The 23,308-nt window shown below is 56.9% G+C and overlaps 1 protein-coding gene across 1 annotated transcript; it reads left to right on the forward strand.

Annotated features, from left to right (window-relative positions):
- Nucleotides 1-1,147: 1,147 nt before the first annotated feature.
- ARRB1 (arrestin beta 1) lies at nt 1,148-23,308 on the forward strand. Its single transcript, XM_061351330.1, has 16 exons — nt 1,148-1,191; nt 8,543-8,573; nt 8,889-8,949; nt 9,141-9,185; nt 12,649-12,845; nt 13,379-13,438; nt 13,547-13,614; nt 15,622-15,757; nt 15,843-15,927; nt 16,017-16,089; nt 17,563-17,700; nt 17,882-17,965; nt 18,122-18,145; nt 19,686-19,756; nt 20,079-20,130; nt 23,047-23,308. Exons 1-16 carry the CDS (start codon nt 1,172-1,174, stop codon nt 23,156-23,158), a joined length of 1,257 nt encoding a protein of 418 aa, XP_061207314.1. The 5' UTR covers nt 1,148-1,171; the 3' UTR covers nt 23,159-23,308.

Consider the following 23,308-nt stretch of genomic DNA (forward strand, 5'->3'; position numbering starts at 1 on the left):
AAAGGGAAGAGAGGGAACTCGGGGTGTGCCGGGTCCCCAAGGGTGTGTGTGAGCTCACGGAGGGGGGGAACGCCCGGACAGGAGTGTGCGTGGAGGGGCCTGTACATGTGTGCGCACATGTGTGTGTGTGCACGTGAGTGTGTGTGCACGTGTGTGTGTGCACATGTGTGTGTGTGCACGTGTGTGTGTGTGCAGGTGTGTGTGCACATGTGTGTGTGTGCACACGTGTGTGTGTGCGTGTGTGCACGTGTGTGTGTGCATGTGTGTGTGTGCACATGTGTGTGTGTGTGTGCACATGTGTGTGTGCACGTGTGTCTGCACATGGGGGTGTGTGTGCACGTGTGTGTGTGCATGTGTGTATGTGCACATGGGTGTGTGTGCACAAGGATGGATGTGCGTGTGCACACAAGGGTGTATGTACACATGGAAGGGGCATGCACATGGGGTCTGTGATCATGGAGTGTATGTGCGCATGTGTGTGTGTGCACATATGTGTGCGTGTGCACGTGTGTGTGTACGTGTGTGTGCACATCTGTGTGTGCATGTGTGTGTTCATGTGTGTGTGTGCACATGTACGTGTGCACATGTATGTGTGCACATGTATGTGTGCACGTGTATGTCTGCACGTGTGTGTGTGTACACGTGTGTGTGTGTGCACGTGTGTGTGTGTGCATAGGGAGGTGCTCACGCACAAAGGGGATCGTGTGTTCTTGTGTGTTCACGCCCCCCCCTCCCCCGCGTGCACACGTGTGCGCGCCTGTGTGTGCACGAGTGCACGCGCCCCCTCCCTTGTGCACGTGCACGCGCGCGGGTGGGGGGGCGCCCCTCCTTCCCCTCCCTGCCCCCTCCCTTTCCCTCCCCCCCCCCCACCCCCCCCGCCCACCTCTCCCGCCCCGGGGCCTCTCGGGGCCGCTCGGGGGCGCTCGGGGGCGGTCGGAGGCGGCGGCAGCGCCCGCGGGGCTGCGCTCGGCAGCGCCCGAGCCGGAGCCGAGCCGGGCCGAGTCGTTCCGAATTACCCCGAGCCGGTTCGTGCCGTTCCGCTCCTTCCCGAGCCGCTCCGGACCGGGCTGCACCGAGCTCTGCCCGGGCCCAGCGCCCGCCCCGCAGCCGCCTCCTCTCCGCAGTAATTTTCCGAGCCCGGCCGGGGTCGCTGCCCGCGGATCGCGGGGCCATGGGAGACAAAGGCACCCGGTGAGCGGGGCCGGGGACACCGGGGCGGCGGGGGGGGGGGTCCCGGTGCGCGCTGCCCGCCCGCTGCCTGCAGCCAGCGCCGGGCTCGGCCCCACATCTGGGCACCGCTGCACCGGGGGGGGGGGGGGAGCACCGTGGATGCCGGGGTGCGGGGCTGATGGGGGCGGTGGGTCCCGCATCGCGTCCTGCCCCGCTGGGGGTCCCCGGAGCCGCTGCGTTGGGAGCCTGGATGGATGCTGGGGGGGCTGAGCGCTGTCATCCGGTTTGTTCCGTTTCTGAGCCCAACGGGGACCCCCATAGGGTGCTGGGCTCTGGTGTGCCCCGAGTGCCATGCGCTATGGCAGCCTATGGGGGTCACCCTTTGGGGACCCCCTGATGATGGGGACGGGGGGGATCCATCACCCGGCCTTTGCCAGCGCCATCGGCCCCATGGAAATCCCACCCTGGGATAGGGCAGCCTGGAGCGGGGGGGTCCCGGTGACCCCACCACCCATGGATGGGGGTCTGGGGGTGTCCCTTGTGACACCCCATCCCCATCCAGCTCTGGGGGTGACCGAGGGGTTGATGCTGCACCCCGGTGCCATCCATCACCCTCATCCCTACCTGACAGCTCCCCGTCCCTTGGGACCTCCCCAGCATTCCTGATTTAGGACCAGCTATTCCACAGGGCTCCCGTTTGCCCCCCATCACCGGGACCATGGGGGTTCGGAGCATCCGGTGCCACCACCGTGCCCCACGGCAGGAGGGGAGGACGAGGGGGTCCAGCCTTGCTTGGGCAGAACCTTCCAGAAGCGCTGCATCCTTTTGGGATGGCCGGATGGGGTTTGGGGGTTCCCATTGACCCCCCCAAACACTGGGGTGGGGGGGGGGGTATTGGTGCCTGACAGCACCCGCATCCCCCCATCTCAGCATCCCTGATTCGGGATACCCAGCGTGTTGCACCCCTTGGAGCGGGTGAGCAGCACCCAAGAGATGTGGGGCTCGGAGCAGTGGGGCTGGAGCACCCATTGGGTTCCATAAGCCTTGGGATGCAGCCGGATGGGCCCCAGGAGGCTTTTGGGTGCTGGGGGAGCGGCATTCCCGTAGGAAGGCAGGAGAGGAATGAGCTGATGCTCTCCCTGCCCACGCAGCGCGTACGGAGGGAGCTGGAAGCAAGGGGGGGTGGATTTAGGCTGAGAAATCTCCCTTTTGGAGCCCTGACCCCAAATCCATTTGAATTCACCCCAGAACCACCAGGGAGAGGTCTTGGGGTCCGGCTGCAGGAGCTGCTTTCCCACCGGCCACTCCAAAAGCATCGTTGCTATGGATTCCTTGGGGGTCACCGTGGGACCAGCCTGGGTGCTGCGAGGGTTTGGGGTCCCTGGGTGCTCCATGCGGGATGTGGGACCCATCCATGGGGTGCTCGGCTGAGGTGTCACCATTCCCAGCTCCCCATGGAGTCCCTTCAGTGCTATGCGCACCCATTGGCCCCAGTGGGTTTGAGCCTGGTTGGCCCCAGGGCTCCATCCGTGCCCTTCCCCATGGCCTCTGATCCCACCCTGCACCAAAGCACCCCATGGCCTCTTGCATCCCTATGGATGAAGCCATAAGGTCCCGGGAGCGGGATGGGGATCTCCAGCAGGAAGAGGAGCCCTGGAAGGTGGCCCGGGAGGGGAGACTCCTGCTTCCTGGCTGTTGTTTGGAGAGCAAACTGGGAATAACAGCAGGATCCAGACACATCCCGAATCCCACAGCCAAGGCGCTTCCTTGCCAAGCGGCGATGCTCCGACCTGCTTGGGGGCTGCTGCCACCGAGCCTGGCAGGGATGCAGATGGGATACGGGATGCAGCGGGGATACGGGATGGGGACCCATGGGATGCTCTGGCTATGGGATGGGCTGTCCCGGTGTTCCCGGCTCATCCTGGTGCGACTGGCCTGGAGCCAGTGGGGTTGTACCGGAGCGTGTGATGTGGTTCCTGGCGGCTCCGGTATTCCCAGAGGTCCCTTGTAATGAGGTTCAGGCTAATTGGAGCTGCCACCGGCCCCATTAGCGGGAGCAGGCGGTGCAGGGCCCGGCTCCTCCATCCCCAGTTCAAAGGCAATCGATGACTTAGGGCTGGTGGGACCCCGCACGATCCTATTGGGAATGGGATCAATGTCCCTGACCCACATCAAACTCAATTAGCAGGCTCTAAATGAAGCGATGCTGAGGCCCGCATCAATGGGATGGAGAGGGAAAGGTGGGATCCGGCTTTGGGAATGCTGGGGCTCCATCCATGCGCTGGCAGGGATGGGCAGCGGTGCTGGTGCTGGTTTCCTGCCTGCTGTCAGCATCAGGAAGGGCTGGAAGGGGAGGGAAGGCCCCGCGCTTCCTCCTTCCCTCCCTCCGGATCCGGGAGCGGGAGATGGGGCTGTGTCCGTGCCCCCATTCCCAGCATTGAGTGGGGTTTAACTGGGGCCGCCCTGCCCCTTCCCGCCTCTTCCCTGCTCCTATGGATGCTTTGGGATATGGATGATGCTTGGGATGTGTGGCCATGGGGGGTGCCCTGGTCCTGCACACACAGCGTGGGCCCATGCGGGTCCTGGGCTCTGTGGGACCCCTTGCACCCCTATGTGGGGCTGCACAGGGCTCCTGCACCCAGAGCATGGGGCTCAGTGGGTCCCTCATAGGTGGGTGCTGGGGATGCCAGGGAGGAGCGAGCGGTGGGTGGTTGCTGCCTGCCCTCCATCCATGCCACCCCCCACTGGTCCTGCCCCCCATTGATCCCTCCATCCATCCCCACTGCTCCATTGATCCCTCCCCTCCATCCCACCCCTCTATTGATCCCATTGCTCCATTGATCCCACCCCTCTATTGATCCCTCCATCCATCCCCATTGCTCCATTGATCCCACCCCTCCATCCCACCCCTCTATTGATCCCACTGCTCCATTGATCCCACCCCTCTATTGATCCCATGCTCCATTGATCCCCCCTCATATCCCCTCTCATTGTCCATTCCCTCCATCCACCCCTCTATTGATCCCACTGCTCCATTGATCCCACCCCTCTATTGATCCCTCCATCCATCCCCACTGCTCCATTGATCCCACCCCTCCATCCCACCCCTCTATTGATCCGATTGCTCCATTGATCCCTCCATCCATCCCACCCCTCTATAGATCCCACCGCTCCATTGATCACACCCTCCATCCATCCCACCCCTCTATTGATCCCACTGCTCCATTGATCCCTCCCTCCATCCATCCCACCCCTCTGTTGATCCCACAGCTCCATTGATCCCACCCCTCCACCCATCCCACCCCTCTATTGATCCCACTGCTCCATTGATCCTATTGCTCCATTGATCCCACCCCTCCATCCATCCCACCCCTCTATTATTGATCCCACCGCTCCATTGATCCCACCCCTCTATTGATCCCATTGCTCCATTGATCCCTCCCTCCATCCATCCCACCCCTCTATTGATTTGATCCCACTGCTCCATTGATCCCACCCCTCCATCCCACCCCTCTATTGATCCCACCCCTCCATCCATCCCACCCCTCTATTGATCCCACTGCTCCATTGATCCCACCCCTCCATCCATCCCACCCCTCTATTGATCCCACTGCTCCATTGATCCCTCCCTCCATCCATCCCACCCCTCTATTGATCCTTCCCCTCCATCCATCCCACCCCTCTATTGATCCCACTGCTCCATTGATCCGATCCCTCCATCCATCCCACCCCTCTATTGATCCCACTGCTCCATTGATCCCTCCCCTCCATCCATCCCACCCCTCTATTGATCCTTTTGCTCCATTGATCCCTCCCCTCCATCCATCCCACCCCTCTATTGATCCCACTGCTCCATTGATCCCTCCCCTCCATCCATCCCACCCCCCCATTGATACCACTGCTCCATTGATCCCACTGATCCCACCCCTCTATTGATCCCACTGCTCCATTGATCCCTCCCCTCTATTGATCCCACCGCTCCATCCATCCCACCCCTCTATTGATCCCACTGCTCCATTGATCCCTCCCTATTGATCCCACTGCTCCATTGATCCCATTGCTCCATTGATCCCACCACTCCATCCATCCCACTCCCACTGGGCTTCATTACCGGCTGCTCCGTGTTTCCCAGGGTTTCCCAGTGTGGCTTGGGATCAGAACCTGGTGCCTGCATCCACTTCAGATCAGGACCCGGCACCAGCATCCCCAGCCCTGCTGATTAATATATAGGGCCCTATTAATATATAGGGCCCTATTAATATATAGGGCCCAGGCCCCTTTATATCCCTCCCTGTATATTTGATTCCAGCATCATTCCCAGCACAGCATCCGGCTCCCACCCTGTGCCCTGGGGATCCTCGTGCTGAGCATCCCACCCATGGCAATGGCAATGGCGATGGGAGGTCCCCTGGGAAGGGCTGTTGGGATGCTCCTGGCATTCCTGGTGTTCCCAGGTGTTTATGGGCTTGGTAGGGGATTTATCAACAGCTCCCATTGTCTCCTGGGGTGCAATTGGGATCAAGGGAATAACACACACACCCCCAGCCCTCTCCAGCTCCCTCGGTGTCATCCTGACTCCGGGCTGAATCCTGCTGCAGGCCATGGGAATTGCATTGCCAAGGCCCTGCTGGGCCCTGTGGCTCTCGATGGGGTGGGATGTGGGGACACGAGAATGTAAGGATGCAGGGATGCATCCTTATACATAGGGATATAGGGGATGCTTATATATATATAAGGATACAGGGATGTAGGAATGTGGGGATGCAGGGACACAAGGATGCAGGGATGCAGGGTTGCATGGACACAGGGATGTGGGGATGCAGGGACACAGGGATGTGGGGATGTGGGACACAGGGATGCAGGGTTGCATGGACACAGGGATGTGGGGATGCAGGGATGCAGAGATGGGACACAGGGATGCAGGGTTGCATGGACACAGGGATGTGGGGATGCAGGGTCACAGGGATGCAGGGATGTGGGGACACAGGGATGTGGGGACACAGGGATGCAGGGTTGCATGGACACAGGGATGTGGGGATGCAGGGACACAGGGATGCAGAGATATGGGACACAGGGATGCAGAGTTGCATGGACACAGGGATGTGGGGATGCAGGGATGCAGGGATGTGGGACACAGGGATGCAGAGTTGCATGGACACAGGGATGTGGGGATGCAGGGATGCAGGGATGTGGGACACAGGGATGCAGGGTTGCATGGACACAGGGATGTGGGGATGCAGGGACACAGGGATGCAGAGATGTGGGACACAGGGATGCAGAGTTGCATGGACACAGGGATGTGGGGATGCAGGGATGCAGGGATGTGGGACACAGGGATGCAGGGTTGCATGGACACAGGGATGTGGGGATGCAGGGATGTGGGGATGCAGGGATGTGGGGATGCAGGGATGTGGGGCACGGATGCAGGGTTGCATGGGCACAGGGATGTGGGGATGCAGGGATACAGGATGTGAGGACACAGATGCAGGGATGGGGGGGGTCACAGTGCCGGGGTCACCCTGGTCCATGGACATGGCTGAGGATCACTCCAGTGCATGAACCATCCCCATCCCCATCCCTGCGGTCACCCCCGGCTTGGGTACCACACATTGGGCCTGGCCCAAGCATCACCGCTCAGTGACTCCTGGCCGGGTGCGGGCCGATCCTGGAGGAATTCCGGGTATTCCAGGCAGAGCCCGGCCTTGGGAATCGCTGTTCCCGGCCAGAGCCGTGGTCACTGATCCTCCCGGATGGCTTTAATGGAATTTAGAGGCGGGGAGGGATTATCCGAGGAGAACCCATTAATGGTGGCTTCGTGCCAGGGCAGCCGGACCAGCTTCCGAATGGGAATGCTGGCTTCATCCTGCTTGCTTCAGGCACACTGGGAATGCTGGCTTCATCCTGCTTGCTCCAGGCACACTGGGAATGCTGGCTTCATCCTGCTTGCTCCAGGCACACTGGGAATGCTGGCTTCATCCTGCCTGCTCCAGCGTTCCCAGCACCACCATGGGATGTTGGTCCCACATCCTTTCCCTGTGGGGTCTTGCCAGAGGGGTTTTGGGGGTCACCGTGGTCTTTGGGCATCCATCGGGATGGAGGATGAAGGATGGGGATGAAGGCCCTGGGAACAGCAGCATCCTGGGTGCTGGGTGCTGGTGTTGGTGTTGGTGCTGTTGCTGGGTGCTGGTGCTGGGTGCTGGTGCTGGGTGCTGGTGTTGGGTGCTGGTGTTGGGTGCTGGGTGCTGTGCGCTGCCCTTTGCATGGCAGGGCCTTGGCTCTGCCCTTTGCACCTTAGGCTGCTCCTTGCTCTGCTCCTTGCATGGCAGGGCCATTGTGCAGTGCCTTGCACTGGATCGCACTGCACACTGCATAGCAGGACCCTTGCACTGCATCACACTGCACACTGCACAGCAGGGCCCTTGCACTGCTTCTTGCACTGCATCACATTGCACACTGTATAGCAGGACCCTTGCACTGCATCACACTGCACACTGCATAGCAGGGCCCTTGCACTGCTCCTTGCACTGCATCACACTGCACACTGCATAGAAGGACCCTTGCACTGCTGCATGCTGCATAGCAGGACCCTTGCACTGCATCACACTGCACACTGCATAGCAGGGCCCTTGCACTGCATCACACTGCACACTGCATAGCAGGGCCCTTGCACTGCATCACACTGCACACTGCATAGCAGGACCCTTGCACTGCATCACACTGCACACTGCATAGCAGGGCCCTTGCACTGTTCCTTTCACTGCATCACACTGCACACTGCACAGCAGGGCCCTTGCACTGCATCACACTGCACACTGCATAGCAGGACCCTTGCACTGCATCACACTGCACACTGCATAGCAGGGCCCTTGCACTGCTCCTTGCACTGCATCACACTGCACACTGCACAGCAGGGCCCTTGCACTGCTCCTTGCACTGCAGCACACTGCACACTGCATAGCAGGGCCCTTGCAGTGCATCACACTGCACACTGCATAGCAGGGCCCTTGCACTGCATCACACTGCACTTTGCACAGCAGGGCCCTTGCACTGCTTCTTGCACTGCATCACACTGCACACTGCACAGCAGGACCCTTGCACTGCTCCTTGCACTGCATCACACTGCATAGCAGGACCCTTGCACTGCATCACACTGCACAGCAGGGCCCTTGCACTGCTTCTTGCACTGCATCACACTGCACACTGCATAGCAGGACCCTTGCACTGCTCCTCACACAGCCCCTTGTGCTGCACAGGGCGCATCAGGGTAATCTGCTGCTGCTGGAGCCGGTTGTGATGGGGCCAGGTCCCATTCCACAGCACCCATGGGTGCCCCTTGTCCCACCCACTGACCCCCCCCCTCCTTGCTTTGCAGGGTGTTCAAGAAAGCCAGTCCCAACGGGAAGGTGAGTGGGATGCTGGGAAAGCCGGGGGGGGGTGGGTGCTTCCCGGGTGGTCCCATCCCACATCCCATGGGCGCATCCATGGGTCCATCTCCCACCCCAAAGATGCCCTGAGCATCATGAAGGGAAACTGAGGCACGGCAGGATGGGGGCTGGCACCAGGGCTTGGAGCTGGCGTCCCCTCTCCATCATTCCCAGTATCCCATGGCGTATTCCAGTGGGAGCACATGGGGTGATGGGATGGACCCAGGGGGTGGTGACCAGATAGGGGGACCCCAGGAGACCCCCTGCATCCATGTCCCCACGTTCCTCCTGCAGCTCACCGTCTACCTGGGCAAGAGGGACTTCGTGGACCACATCGACGTGGTGGACCCCGTGGGTACGTGGGGATGGGGCCACATTGGGGTGGGCTCTGTTGGGTGGGAGGGAAGGAACCCCCCCAGGAGATGTCCCCATAACGCAGCCCTGGATGCAGCTCTGGGGTGATGCCTCTATAAAGGGGGGACACCTCGAGCCGTGTCCCCTCCTGTCCCCATTGGCACGTCCTGATGCTGCCCTCTTCCCTTGCAGATGGGGTGGTGCTGGTGGACCCCGAGTACCTGAAGGAGAGGAAAGGTAACGGGTACCCAGGGTCCCTCAGGGGTGGTGGCATCTCTGGGTCCTCAGGTGCATTTTGCACCCCCCTGGTCCCCATGGGGGGTACCCGGTCCTGCAGGGGTGGGGGCTTATGGTGGGCACCCCAAGGTGTTTGTGGGTGGTCCCTGGGTGCAACCCTGTCTCCATAGAGCATCCTGGGAGCTGCCAGTGCATCCCAGTGCTTGTGGGATGAGCCATGGTGGCGCTACACCATGGTACCATCACGCCATGGTGTCACCTTGCAGTGATGCCACCGTGCCATGGTGTCACCATGGTGATGCAGTGATACCCCCACGCCATAATATCATTGTGCAGTGATGCCACCGTGCCATGGTGTCACCATGGTGATGCAGTGATACCCCCACACCATAATGTCATTGTGCCGTGATGCCACCAAGCCATGGTGTCACCATGGTGATGCAGTGATACCCCCACGCCATAATATCATTGTGCAGTGATGCCACCATGCCATGGTGTCACCATGGTGATGCAGTGATACCCCCACACCATACTGTCATTGTGCAGTGATGCCACCATGCCATGGTGTCACCATGGTGATGCAGTGATACCCCCACACCATACTGTCATTGTGCAGTGATGCCACCATGCCATGGTGTCACCATGGTGATGCAGTGATACCCCCACACCATACTGTCATTGTGCAGTGATGCCACCATGCCATGGTGTCACCATGGTGATGCAGTGATACCCCCACACCATACTGTCATTGTGCAGTGATGCCACCATGCCATGGTGTCACCATGGTGATGCAGTGATACCCCCACACCATACTGTCATTGTGCAGTGATGCCACCATGCCATGGTGTCACCATGGTGATGCAGTGATACCCCCACACCATACTGTCATTGTGCAGTGATGCCACCATGCCATGGTGTCACCATGGTGATGCAGTGATACCCCCACACCATACTGTCATTGTGCAGTGATGCCACCATGCCATGGTGTCACCATGGTGATGCAGTGATACCCCCACACCATACTGTCATTGTGCAGTGATGCCACCATGCCATGGTGTCACCATGGTGATGCAGTGATACCCCCACACCATACTGTCATTGTGCAGTGATGCCACCATGCCATGGTGTCACCATGGTGATGCAGTGATACCCCCACACCATACTGTCATTGTGCAGTGATGCCACCATGCCATGGTGTCACCATGGTGATGCAGTGATACCCCCACACCATACTGTCATTGTGCAGTGATGCCACCATGCCATGGTGTCACCATGGTGATGCAGTGATACCCCCACACCATACTGTCATTGTGCAGTGATGCCACCATGCCATGGTGTCACCATGGTGATGCAGTGATACCCCCACACCATAATATCATTGTGCAGTGATGCCACCGTGCCATGGTGTCACCATGGTGATGCAGTGATACCCCCACACCATACTGTCACTGTGCCGTGATGCCACCATGCCATGGTGTCACTATGGTGATGCAGTGATACCCCCACACCATACTGTCATTGTGCCGTGATGCCACCGTGCCATGGTGTCACCATGGTGATGCAGTGATACCCCTGCACCATAATATCATTGTGCCGTGATGCCACCATGCCATGGTGTCACCATGGTGATGCAGTGATACCCCCACACCATGGTGCTGTGATGCCACCATGCCATGATGCCATTGTGTCACCATACTGTGATGCAGCTATGCCATTAGACCACCCCACCACAACACCATTAAGCCATGGTGTTGCCACACCATGGGACCACCACACCTTGATGCCCCCATGTTGTGATGCCATGATGCTATTGCACCATGATACAACCATGCCGTGATGCCACCGTGCCATGATCCCATGATGCCATGGTGTCATGCTGTGATGCCACCACACCATGATACAATCATACCACAATGCCATCGTGCCGTGATACCACCACACCATGATATCGCTGTGCTGTGATGCCGTGATGTCACCACACCATGATGTCATCATGACATGATGTCACCATGACATTATGCCACCACACCATGATGCCACCACACCATGATATCACCATGCTGTGATGCCACCATGCCATGATACAGCCATGCCATGATGTCACCACACCATGATGTCACCATGCTGTGATGCCATGATGTACCCATGCCATGATGGAACCATGCCATGATGCCACCATGCTGTGATGCCATGATGCCACCATGCCATGATGCCACCATACCATGATGTCACCACACCATGATGTCACCATGCTGTGATGCCACGATACAACCATGACATGATGTCACCACACCATGATGGAACCATGCCATGATGCCATGATACAACCATGCCATGGTACAACCATGCCATGATGTCACCACACCATGATGTCACCATGCTGTGATGCCATGATACAACCATGGCATGATGTCGCCACAACACGATGTCACCATGTTGTAATGCCATGATGGAACCATGCCATGACGGAACCATGCCATGACGGAACCATGCTCTGTTGCCATGATGCCACCATGCCATGATGTCACCATGTTGTGATGCCATGATAGAACTATGCCATGATGGAACCATGTTGTGTTGCCATGATGCCACCACACCATAATGTCACCATGCTGTAATGCCATGATGGAACCATGCCATGATGGAACCATGTCATGATGGAACCATGCTGTGATACCATGATGGAACCATGGCATGATGTCATCACACCATAATGTCACCATGTTGTAATGCCATGATGGAACCATGCCATGATGGAACACTGTCATGATGTCACCATGCTGTGATGCCATGATGATGGAACCATGCCATGATGGAACCATGCCATGATGGAACCATGTCATGATGGAACCATGCTGTGATACCATGATGGAACCATGGCATGATGTCATCACACCATGATCTCACCATGTTGTAATGCCATGATGGAACCATGCCATGATGGAACCATGTCATGATGTCACCATGCTGTGATGCCATGATGATGGAACCATGTCATGATGTCACCATGTTGTAATGCCATGATGGAACCATGCCATGATGGAACCATGCCATGATGGAACCATGTCATGATGTCACCATGCTGTGATGCCATGATGATGGAACCATGCCATGATGGAACCATGCCATGATGGAACCATGTCATGATGTCACCATGCTGTGATGCCATGATACAACCATGCCATGATGGAACCATGACATGATGTCACCACACCATGATGTCACCACAACACGATGTCACCATGTTGTAATGTCATGATGGAACCATGCCATGATGGAACCATGCCATGATGGAACCATGCCATGATTTCACCACACCATGATGTCACCATGCTGTGATGCCATGATGATGGAACCATGCCGTGATGGAACCATGCCATGATGCCACCATGCCATGATGGAACCATACCATGATGCCACCCCACCACGATGCCACCCAACGCGCACCCTTGTCCCCCCGCAGTGTTCGTGACGCTGACCTGCGCCTTCCGCTATGGGCGCGAGGACCTGGACGTGCTGGGGCTCACGTTCCGCAAGGACCTGTTCGTGGCCAACGCTCAGGCCTTCCCCCCCCTGCCCGAGGAGAAGAAGCCCCTGACACGGCTGCAGGAGCGGCTCATCAAGAAGCTGGGCGAGCACGCGTACCCCTTCACCTTCGAGGTGGGACCACGGCACCTTAAAGCCCATCCAGCTCCAACCCCTGCCACGGGCAGGGACCCCTTCCACTGGAGCAGCTTGCTCCAAGCCCCTGTGTCCAACCTGGCCTTGAGCACTGCCAGGGATGGAGCATTCACAACCTCCCTGGGCAACCCATTCCAGTGCCTCAGCACCCTCACAGGGAAGAATTCCCTCCTTATCTCCAATCTAAACTTCCCCTGTTCCAGTCTGAACCCATCACTCCTTGTCCTATCACTGCAGTCCCTGATGAAGAGTCCATCCCCAGCATCCTTATAGGCCCCCTTCAGACACTGGAAGCTGCTCTGAGGTCTCCACGCAGCTTCTCTTCTCCAGGCTCAACAGCCCCAATGTTCTCAGCCTGGCTCCATACAGGAGCTGCTCCAGCCCCTGAGCATCCTCGTGGCCTCCTCTGGACTTGCTCCATGTCCATGAGATGTTCTCTTGGGTCTCCAGAGCTAAAAGCTGGTTTGGGTTTGAGGGTCCCATCCCTGTTTCTAACCCTCTTTCTCCTCCAGATCCCCCCCAACCTGCCCTGCTCCGTCACGCTGCAGCCAGGCCCCGAGGACACGGGGAAGGTAAAGTCCCCCCATCCTTGTCCATGGTGACCAGACATTGGTTGGGGTCACCTCCTATGGGGGTGCAAAGGGGTTTCTCTGCCTCCTCTGCCCCCTCCTTGTCCCCAGGCCTGTGGTGTGGACTATGAGGTCAAAGCTTTCTGTGCCGAGAACCTGGAGGAGAAGATCCACAAGAGGTGAGTGGAGAGGATCCATCGAGCCCCATTGCCAAGGGGCTGGCCAGGGATGTGCCCAGTGGGGAAGGGGCACCATGGGTTGGTACCCACAGTGAGTGAGATGGGGATGGGATGGAGGTGAACTCCAGGATGGGGATGGGATGGGGGTGAACTCCACAATGGGGATGGGATGGAGGTGAACTCCAGGATGGGGATGGGATGGAGGTGAACTCCAGGATGGGGATGGGATGGAGGTGAACTCCAGGATGGGGATGGGATGGAGGTGAACTCCAGGATAGGGATGGGATGGAGGTGGACTCCAGGATGGGGATGGGATGGAGGTGAACTCCAGGATGGAGATGGATGGAGGTGAACTCCAGGATGGGTGGGTGGGGTGTGGTGGGGTGTGGTGGTGGGTGTCAGGATGGGGATGGGATGGAGGTGAACTCCAGGATGGGGATGGGATGGAGGTGAACTCCAGGTGGGGATGGGATGGAGGTGAACTCCAGGATGGGGATGGGATGGAGGTGAACTCCAGGATGGGGATGGGATGGAGGTGAACTCCAGGATGGGGATGGGATGGAGGTGAACTCCAGGATGGGGATGGGATGGAGGTGAACTCCAGGATGGGGATGGGATGGAGGTGAACTCCAGGATGGGGATGGGATGGAGGTGAACTCCAGGATGGGGATGGGATGGAGGTGAACTCCAGGATGGGGATGGGATGGAGGTGAACTCCAGGATGGGGATGGGATGGAGGTGAACTCCAGGATGGGGATGGGATGGAGGTGAACTCCAGGATGGGGATGGGATGGAGGTGAACTCCAGGATGGGGATGGGATGGAGGTGAACTCCAGGATGGGGATGGGATGGAGGTGAAGTCCAGGATGGGGATGGGATGGAGGTGAAGTCCAGGATGGGGATGGGATGGAGGTGAACTCCAGGGTGGGGATGGGATGGAGGTGAACTCCAGGATGGGGATGGGATGGAGGTGAACTCCAGGATGGGGATGGGATGGAGGTGAATCCAGGATGGGGATGGGATGGAGGTGAATGATGGGGATGGGATGGAGGTGAACTCCAGGATGGGGATGGGATGGAGGTGAAGTAGGATGGGGATGGGATGGAGGTGATAGGTGGGGATGGGATGGAGGTGAACTCAGGATGGGGATGGGATGGAGGTGAACTCCAGGATGGGATGGGATGGAGGTGAATAGGATGGGGATGGGATGGAGGTGAAAGATGGGGATGGGATGGAGGTGATGGATGGGGATGGATGGGGGTGAATCCAGGATGGGGATGGGATGGAGGTGAATCCAGGATGGGGATGGGATGGAGGTGAACTCCAGGATGGGGATGGGATGGAGGTGAAGTCCAGGATGGGGATGGGATGGAGGTGAACTCCAGGATAGGGATAGGATGGAGGTGAACTCCAGGATGGGGTTGGGATGGAGGTGAACTCCAGGATGGGGTTGGGATGGAGGTGAACTCCAGGATGGGGATGGGATGGAGGTGAACTCCAGGATGGGGTTGGGATGGAGGTGAACTCCAGGATGGGGATGGGATGGAGGTGAACTCCAGGATGGGGAAGGGACAGAAATGTCTGGTGTGCTGGGCCTGGGGTTGGGATGATGTTCACCAGTCTGGGCCTGGGATGGAGAGATCAGTGCTGGGGCTGGAGCTGGAATGAAGTCCCTTAGGCTGTGGTTGGAATGGAGATGTCCTCAATGATGATGCTCACCAGGGTGAAGCTGGGATGGAGATGTTCTCCAGGCTGGGATTGGGATGGAGATGCTCCCCAAGACAGAGGTGTTCCTTGGGATGTAGCTGGGATAAAGATGCTTCCCAGAGTAGGGATGGATCAGAGCTGATCTTGGGGCTGGGATGGAGACATCCACCAGTGTGAAAGACCCTGCTTGGACCGACCACGGAGCTGCCCCTCGCAGCATCCTCCTCCTGCCCTAAACAAGGGTCTGACCTAAATGGGGTCAAGCGAGACCCCATGGGCTCTGCTGTCGCCATCCCATAGGAACTCGGTGCGCTTGGTCATCCGGAAGGTGCAGTACGCACCGGAGCGCCCCGGTCCCCAGCCCATGGCAGAGACCACGCGGCAGTTCCTAATGTCCGACAAACCCCTGCACCTCGAGGCCTCCCTGGACAAGGAGGTGGGTGAGGAGCTGATGGGGGGACACTGGGGGGTGGCCCAAGGGGTGATGGAGACCTCCTTGTCCTCCCTTCGCCCCTCTGTAGATCTACTACCATGGGGAGCCCATCAGCGTCAACGTCCACGTCACCAACAACACCAACAAGACAGTGAAGAAGATCAAGATCTCAGGTAAGGAGCATGGATGTGTCCATCCCTGCTGCTGTCCCCGACCCCATTGGGGTCCTCCTTGACCCCCATGGCTCCATCTCTCACCCCAGTGCGCCAGTACGCGGACATCTGCCTCTTCAACACCGCCCAGTACAAGTGCCCGGTGGCTGTGGAGGACGCGGAGTGAGTACTTGCTGCTTGGGGACAGCATGAGGGACCTCATGGAGCCCTGCAGGAGCGCGGGAGGTCTCCTGCTCCAGTGCAGCACCAGTGGGATGTTGCATTCAGCGAGCAGGTCCTGGTGGGAGGAGCAGGGAGGTGGAACCCCCCCTGTTGATGGTGCCTTGGGGATGTCACCGTCTGTGGCCTCCTGGGTGGAGATGGGCTCTGGGATGGGGCAGGGAGAGGTGTTTGGGGTTGGGATGGAGGTGGGATGGAGATGTCCTCTAGGATGGGCTTGGGATGGAGACGTCTGGGCTGAATTTGGGGTTGGGGTAAGGATGTTCACCACACTAGGGTGGAGATGTCTGGGATGGGTTGGGAGAGAGATGTTCCCCAGGCTGGGATGGAGATGTCTGGGATAGGCGTTTGGTTGGCATGGAGATGTTCTCAAGACTGGGATGGAGATGTTTGGGCTGGGTCTGGGATGGAGATGTCCTCTACAATGGGCCTGGGGTGGAGATGTGGGGTTGGGATGGAGGTGTCTGGGATGGGTCTTGGGTTGGGATGGAGATGTTCACCAGGCTGGGATGGAAATGTCTGGGATAGGTGTTTGGTTGGGATGGAGGTTCACAAGGCTGGGGTGGGGATATCTGAGATGGGTCTGGGATGGAGATGGCTGGGGTTGGGATGGGATGGAGATGTCTGGGGCTGGGATGGAGTTGGGATGGAGACGTCTGGACTGGTTCTTGGGTTGGGATGGAGATGTCTGGGGCTGGGATGGAGTTGGGATGGAGATGTCTGGACTGGTTCTTGGGTTGGGATGGAGAAGACCTCTAGGATGGGTTTGGGATGGAGATGTCATCTAGGATGGGTTGGGATGGAGATGTCCTCTAGGATGGGTTTGGGATGGAGATGTCCTCTAGGATGGTTTGGGATGGAGATGTCCTCTAGGATGGGTTTGGGATGGAGATGTCATCTAGGATGGGTTGGGATGGAGATGTCCTCTAGGGTGGGTTTGGGGTGGAGATGTCCTCTAGGATGGGTTTGGGATGGAGATGTCCTCTAGGATGGGTTTGGGATGGAGATGTCCTCTAGGATGGGTTTGGGATGGAGATGTCCTCTAGGATGGGTTTGGGATGGAGATGTCCTCTAGGATGGGTTTGGGATGGAGATGTCCTCTAGGATGGGTCTGGGATGGAGACGTCCTCTAGGATGCGTTGGGATGGAGATGTCCTCTAGGATGGGTTTGGGGTGGAGATGTCCTCTAGGATGAGTCTGGGATGGAGACATCCTCTAGGGTGGGTCTGGGATGGAGATGTCCTCTAGGATGGGTTTGGGATGGAGATGTCTCTAGGATGGGTCTGGGCTGGAGATGACCTCCAGACTGAACCTATGGCAGGGATGTTCCCCAGGCTGGGATGGGATGTCCAGGGTGGCCCATGGGGGTTATCAGAGGTGGGGAAGCCTCTGTCTGATGGCGTCCATCACCCCCAGTGACATGGTGGCCCCGAGCTCGACGTTCTGCAAGGTCTACACCCTGACCCCGTTCCTGGCCAACAACCGGGAGAAGCGGGGCCTGGCGCTGGATGGGAAGCTCAAGCACGAGGACACCAACCTGGCCTCCAGCACCCTGTGAGCCCACCATGACCCCCCTAGGGCTATGCTCCCATTGGCACTGCTGGGGCAGGACCAGGCCCTGCTCCAGGGGGGATGCTTGGGGTGCAGGAGACCCTATGGGGGGACCTAGAGGAGGATGCAGGGGTTGGTCCCTATGGACATCCCTTCACTGATGCCCACCCGCCCCTTCCTCCAGGTTAAGAGATGGAGCCAACAAGGAGATCCTGGGCATTATTGTCTCCTACAAGGTGAAGGTGAAGCTGGTGGTGTCACGAGGAGGGTGAGTGATGGGGACCCCCCTGAGCTGGTACCCCCAAGGTTCTGCTGGGACTCAGCAGCGTGATGGGGACACACATGGTGGGACATGCTTGGTGGGGTGGTTGCGTGTCTGTGATGGGATGATGACTAACATGTTGTCTCCTTTAACCCACACCAGGCTGCTGGGAGACCTCGCCTCCAGGTAATGCCCCAACCCACCCCTGCACCCCCCATTGCACCCCAAATCCACCCCCTTGGTCCCCTTCGCTGCTACCTTCACCCCACACTCATCTAAAGGATGCTCTTGGGGCCACGACTCACCCAAAGCCAAGCACCAGAGATGGGGCTGCTGGTGGGGTGAGGAGTTGTGGGGCTGGGGATGGTGATGAGGGTCTCATCCTTCATCCCCCCAACCCTGGGTCAGGGCAGTGGAGGTGGTGTGAGAAGGACCCAGGGGTGAGGAGAGCACCAAGGTGGCTCCTTGGGGCTGAGCATCAATGGGCTGTGGGGAGGAGTCTCCAGGGATTTCCTGGTCTCCATCCTCACACTGGTCCCGTTAACATGGGGTATGTGGGGACCATGGTTCCTGGTGCATAGCCAGGGATGCTGAGGCCACCCAACCCCATCCCTGGAGGAGCTCAGGGCCATGTTCAGCCTCTCCCACCATCACCATGCTGAGTGAACCATTCCAGGAGTCTATGAGCTTTAAGGTCCCTTCCAACCCAACCCATTCCATGAGCTTTAAGGACCCTTCCAACCCAACCCCATTCCATGAGCTTTAAGGTCCCTTCCAAGCTATTTCATGAGCTTTAAGGTCCCTTCCAACCCAACCCATTCTATGAGCTTTAAGGTCCCTTCCAACCCAACCCATTCCATGAGCTTTAAGGTCCCTTCCAAGCTATTTCATGAGCTTTAAGGTCCCTTCCAACCCAACCCATTCTATGAGCTTTAAGGTCCCTTCCAACCCAACCCATTCCATGAGCTTTAAGGTCCCTTCCAACCCAACCCATTCCATGAGCTTTAAGGTCCCTTCCAACCCAACCCATTCCATGAGCTTTAAGGTCCCTTCCAACCCAACCCATTCCATGAGCTTTAAGGTCCCTTCCAACCCAACCCATTCCATGAGCTTTAAGGACCCTTCCAACCCAACCCATTCCATGAGCTTTAAGGTCCCTTCCAACCCAACCCATTCCATGAGCTTTAAGGTCCCTTCCAACCCAACCCATTCCATGAGCTTTAAGGACCCTTCCAACCCAACCCATTCCATGAGCTTTAAGGTCCCTTCCAACCCAACCCATTCCATGAGCTTTAAGGTCCCTTCCAACCCAACCCATTCCATGAGCTTTAAGGTCCCTTCCAACCCAACCCATTCCATGAGCTTTAAGGTCCCTTCCAACCCAACCCATTCCATGAGCTTTAATGGTCCCATGGCACCAGAGGTGCCCAGACCCCGCTGCTGCTCACAGACATGCAGCCTATTCCCAGAGGATCTGGATCCTCAGCAGGTTCTAAGCTGCTGAACAGCAGATTTGGGCCACCCAGTGTCCTCCTTGTGCCCAACCACTGTCCCGGGGGGGCTTTGTGCTGATCCCAACCATGGGTCAAGCTGAAGCAAGGAGCGTGGTGGCTCTAAAGGGGTTACACTGAGGGTACTACAGGGTTTCTCCCTGTTGGTGTCTCCAGCAGTGGGGATGGGGGTGATGCTGCTGCTCCCACCCCAGCTCTGCCCCCATCTCTTGCAGTGACGTCGCGGTGGAGCTGCCCTTCACCCTGATGCATCCCAAACCCAAGGAGGAACCAGCACATCGGGATGGTGAGTGGGCACCAGCCAGCTCCATGTGCGGGGCAGGACCTCCATGGGATGGGATGGGATGGGATGGGATGGGATGGGATGGGATGGGATGGGATGGGATGGGATGGAATGGGGGGAAAGGGAAACATCCCACTCCCCTATCGGGGTTGATGGAGGTTTCCACCTCCTGTTGAGTAACCTATGGACCAAGCAGCATGTCCTTGGGGTGTCCCCATCACGCTGGTCCTGCCAAACACCAGTGGTGGGTCTCACCCATCCAATGGGACAATGGTGAAGATCCTGTTGTGTGCATTGACTGAGCCTGTGCCATCCCTCTGTTCAGTTCCAGAGAACGAAGCCCCCATAGATACGAACCTGATAGAGCTGGACACAAAGTAAGAGGCACAAAACCCATCGTTTTCCACTCAATGTGGGGTCTGTGTGGGAAGGGGAAGGGTTTGTAGAGGTCTCATGGGACCCCCTAACCCACTAACCCCATGCCATGGTGACTAACCCCATGCACGTAACCCACCACGCTTGTTGTGCCCATCTCTCTTCTCTCCTTTGCCATCTCCTTGCATGGCTTCCAAACACCCCAGGAGAAACCACAGTAAGGAAGCACCCGCCGGGTTGTGTGTTGGGGTGAGGGGGGATGTCCCTATGGTGTCCATGTGGTGTCCCCATGGTGTCCCCATGGTGTTCCTGGGGATGGAGGTGCGCGTTCCAGATGCTGGAAATAGATGAGCTTTAAGGCCCTTCCAACCCAGATCATTCTATGATCTTTAAGGACCTTTCCAACCCAAACTCTTCCATGATTCCATGATCTTTAAGGCCCCATCCAACCCATTCCATGATTTTGTAATCTTTTTGGACCCTTCCAATCCAATGATCTTTAAGTACCCTTCCAACCCAATCCATTCTATGATCTTTAAGGACCCTTCCAACCCATTCCCTGATTCTATGAGCTTTAAGGACCCTTCCAACTCACCCCACTGTATGATCTTTCAGACCCTTCCAATCCATTCCATGGTTCTATGACCTTGAAGTACCTTTCCAACCCAACCTATTTGATATGATCTTTAAGGCCCCTTCCAACCCTACCCATTCCAAAATTCCATGATCTTTAAGGACCCTTCCAACCCAAACCATTCTATGATCTTTAAGGACCCTTCCAAGCCATTCCATGAGTCTACAGTCTTTAAGGACCCTTCCAACCCAAATCATTGTATGATCTTTAAGGCCCTTCCAACCCAACCCATTCCATGGTTCTCTGATCTTTAAGACCCTTCCAACCCAACCCATTCCGTAGTTCTGTGATCTGCAAGATCCTTCCAACCCAACCCATTCCATGGTTCTCTGATCTTTAAGATCCTTCCAACCCATTCCATGGTTCTCTGATCTTTAAGCCCCTTCCACCCCAACCCATTCCATGGTTCTCTGATCTTTAAGACCCTTCCAACCCAACCCATTCCATGGTTCTGTAATCTTTAAGACCCTTCCAACCCAACCCATTCCATGGTTCTATGATCTATAAGACCCTTCCAACCCAACCCATTCCATGGTTCTATGATCTTTAAGCCCCTTCCACCCCAACCCATTCCATGGTTCTCTGATCTTCAAGACCCTTCCAACCCAACCCATTCCATGGTTCTCTGATCTTCAAGACCCTTCCAACCCAACCCATTCCATGGTTCTCTGATCTTTAAGATCCTTCCAACCCATTCCATGGTTCTCTGATCTTTAAGCCCCTTCCACCCCAACCCATTCCATGGTTCTCTGATCTTCAAGACCCTTCCACCCCAACCCATTCCATGGTTCTCTGATCTTCAAGACCCTTCCAACCCAACCCATTCCATGGTTCTATGATCTTTAAGACCCTTCCAACCCAACCCATTCCATGGTTCTATGATCTTCAAGACCCTTCCAACCCAACCCATTCCATGGTTCTATTTGACTTAAGACCTTCCACAACCCATTCCATGGTTCTATGATCTTTAAGACCCTTCCAACCCAACCCATTCCATGGTTCTATGATCTTTAAGACCCTTCCAACCCAACCCCTTCCATGGTTCTATGATCTTTAAGACCCTTCCAACCCAATCCATTCCATGGTTCTATGATCTATAAGACCCGTCCAACCCAACCCATTCCATGGTTCTAAGATCTTTAAGACCCTTCCAACCCAACCCATTCCATGGTTCTATGATCTTTAAGACCCTTCCAACCCAACCCATTCCATGGTTCTATGATCTTTAAGACCCTTCCAACCCAACCCATTCCATGGTTCTATGATCTTTAAGACCCTTCCAACCCAACCCCTTCCATGGTTCTATGATCTTTAAGACCCTTCCAACCCAATCCATTCCATGGTTCTATGATCTATAAGACCCGTCCAACCCAACCCATTCCATGGTTCTAAGATCTTTAAGACCCTTCCAACCCAACCCATTCCATGGTTCTATGATCTTTAAGACCCTTCCAACCCAACCCATTCCATGGTTCTATGATCTTTAAGACCCTTCCAACCCAACCCATTCCATGGTTCTATGATCTTTAAGACCCTTCCAACCCAACCCATTCCATGGTTCTATGATCTTTAAGACCCTTCCAACCCAACCCATTCCATGGTTCTTGATCTTTAAGACCCTTCCAACCCAACCCATTCCATGGTTCTATGATCTTTAAGACCCTTCCAACCCAACCCATTCCATGGTTCTTGATCTTTAAGCCCTTCCAACCCAACCCATTCCATGGTTCTATGATCTTTAAGCCCTTCCAACCCATTTGGTTTTGTTGTTACCCATTCCATGGTTCTTGATCTTAAGCCCTTTTGTTTTAGCCTTCCAACCCAACCCATTCCATGGTTCTATGATCTTTAAGACCCTTCCAACCCAACCCATTCCATAGTTCTGTGATCTTTAAGACCCTTCCAACCCAACCCATTCCATGGTTCTGTGATCCTTAAGATCCTTCCAACCCAACCCATTCCATGGTTCTATGATCTTTAAGACCCTTCCAACCCAACCCATTCCATGGTTCTATGATCTTTAAGACCCTTCCAACCCATTCCATGGTTCTATGATCTATCAGACCCTTCCAACCCATTCCATGGTTCTCTGATCTTTAAGCCCCTTCCACCCCAACCCATTCCATCATTCTACGACAACCCTTTGAGACCCAAGGTTCTTTGCTGAGGGACAAAGGTTAAACCCCCCCCAGCTGCACCCACCCAGCACAGCAGGAGCCATCCCCGACCCCATCTCCCCCCCACGTCCCCCATCACATCCCCTCTCCCTCCTGTCCCCCCCTAGCGACGACGACATCGTCTTCGAGGACTTCGCCCGCCAGCGACTCAAGGGCATGAAGGACGACAAGGAGGACGAGGAGGAGCGCACCAACTCCCCGCAGCTCAATGACAGATAAGCCCCCCCCCAACCCGTGTCCCCGCTGCCGCCGCCGGGGGGGCACATCCGGCTGCTTCTCCTTTTGTATGATGATGGAGTTTGGTTTCTACCTGTACCGGAGGCTCCGGCTTCGCCCGCTGGTCACAGCAATTATAACCCTCCAGCTGTG

This window comes from Neopsephotus bourkii, unplaced genomic scaffold, assembly GCF_033783945.1.
Source record: "Neopsephotus bourkii isolate Nb327-2 ecotype Australia unplaced genomic scaffold, CSIRO-AGI_Nbou_v1 NB_580, whole genome shotgun sequence".
Taxonomy (NCBI): Eukaryota; Metazoa; Chordata; class Aves; order Psittaciformes; family Psittacidae; genus Neopsephotus; species Neopsephotus bourkii.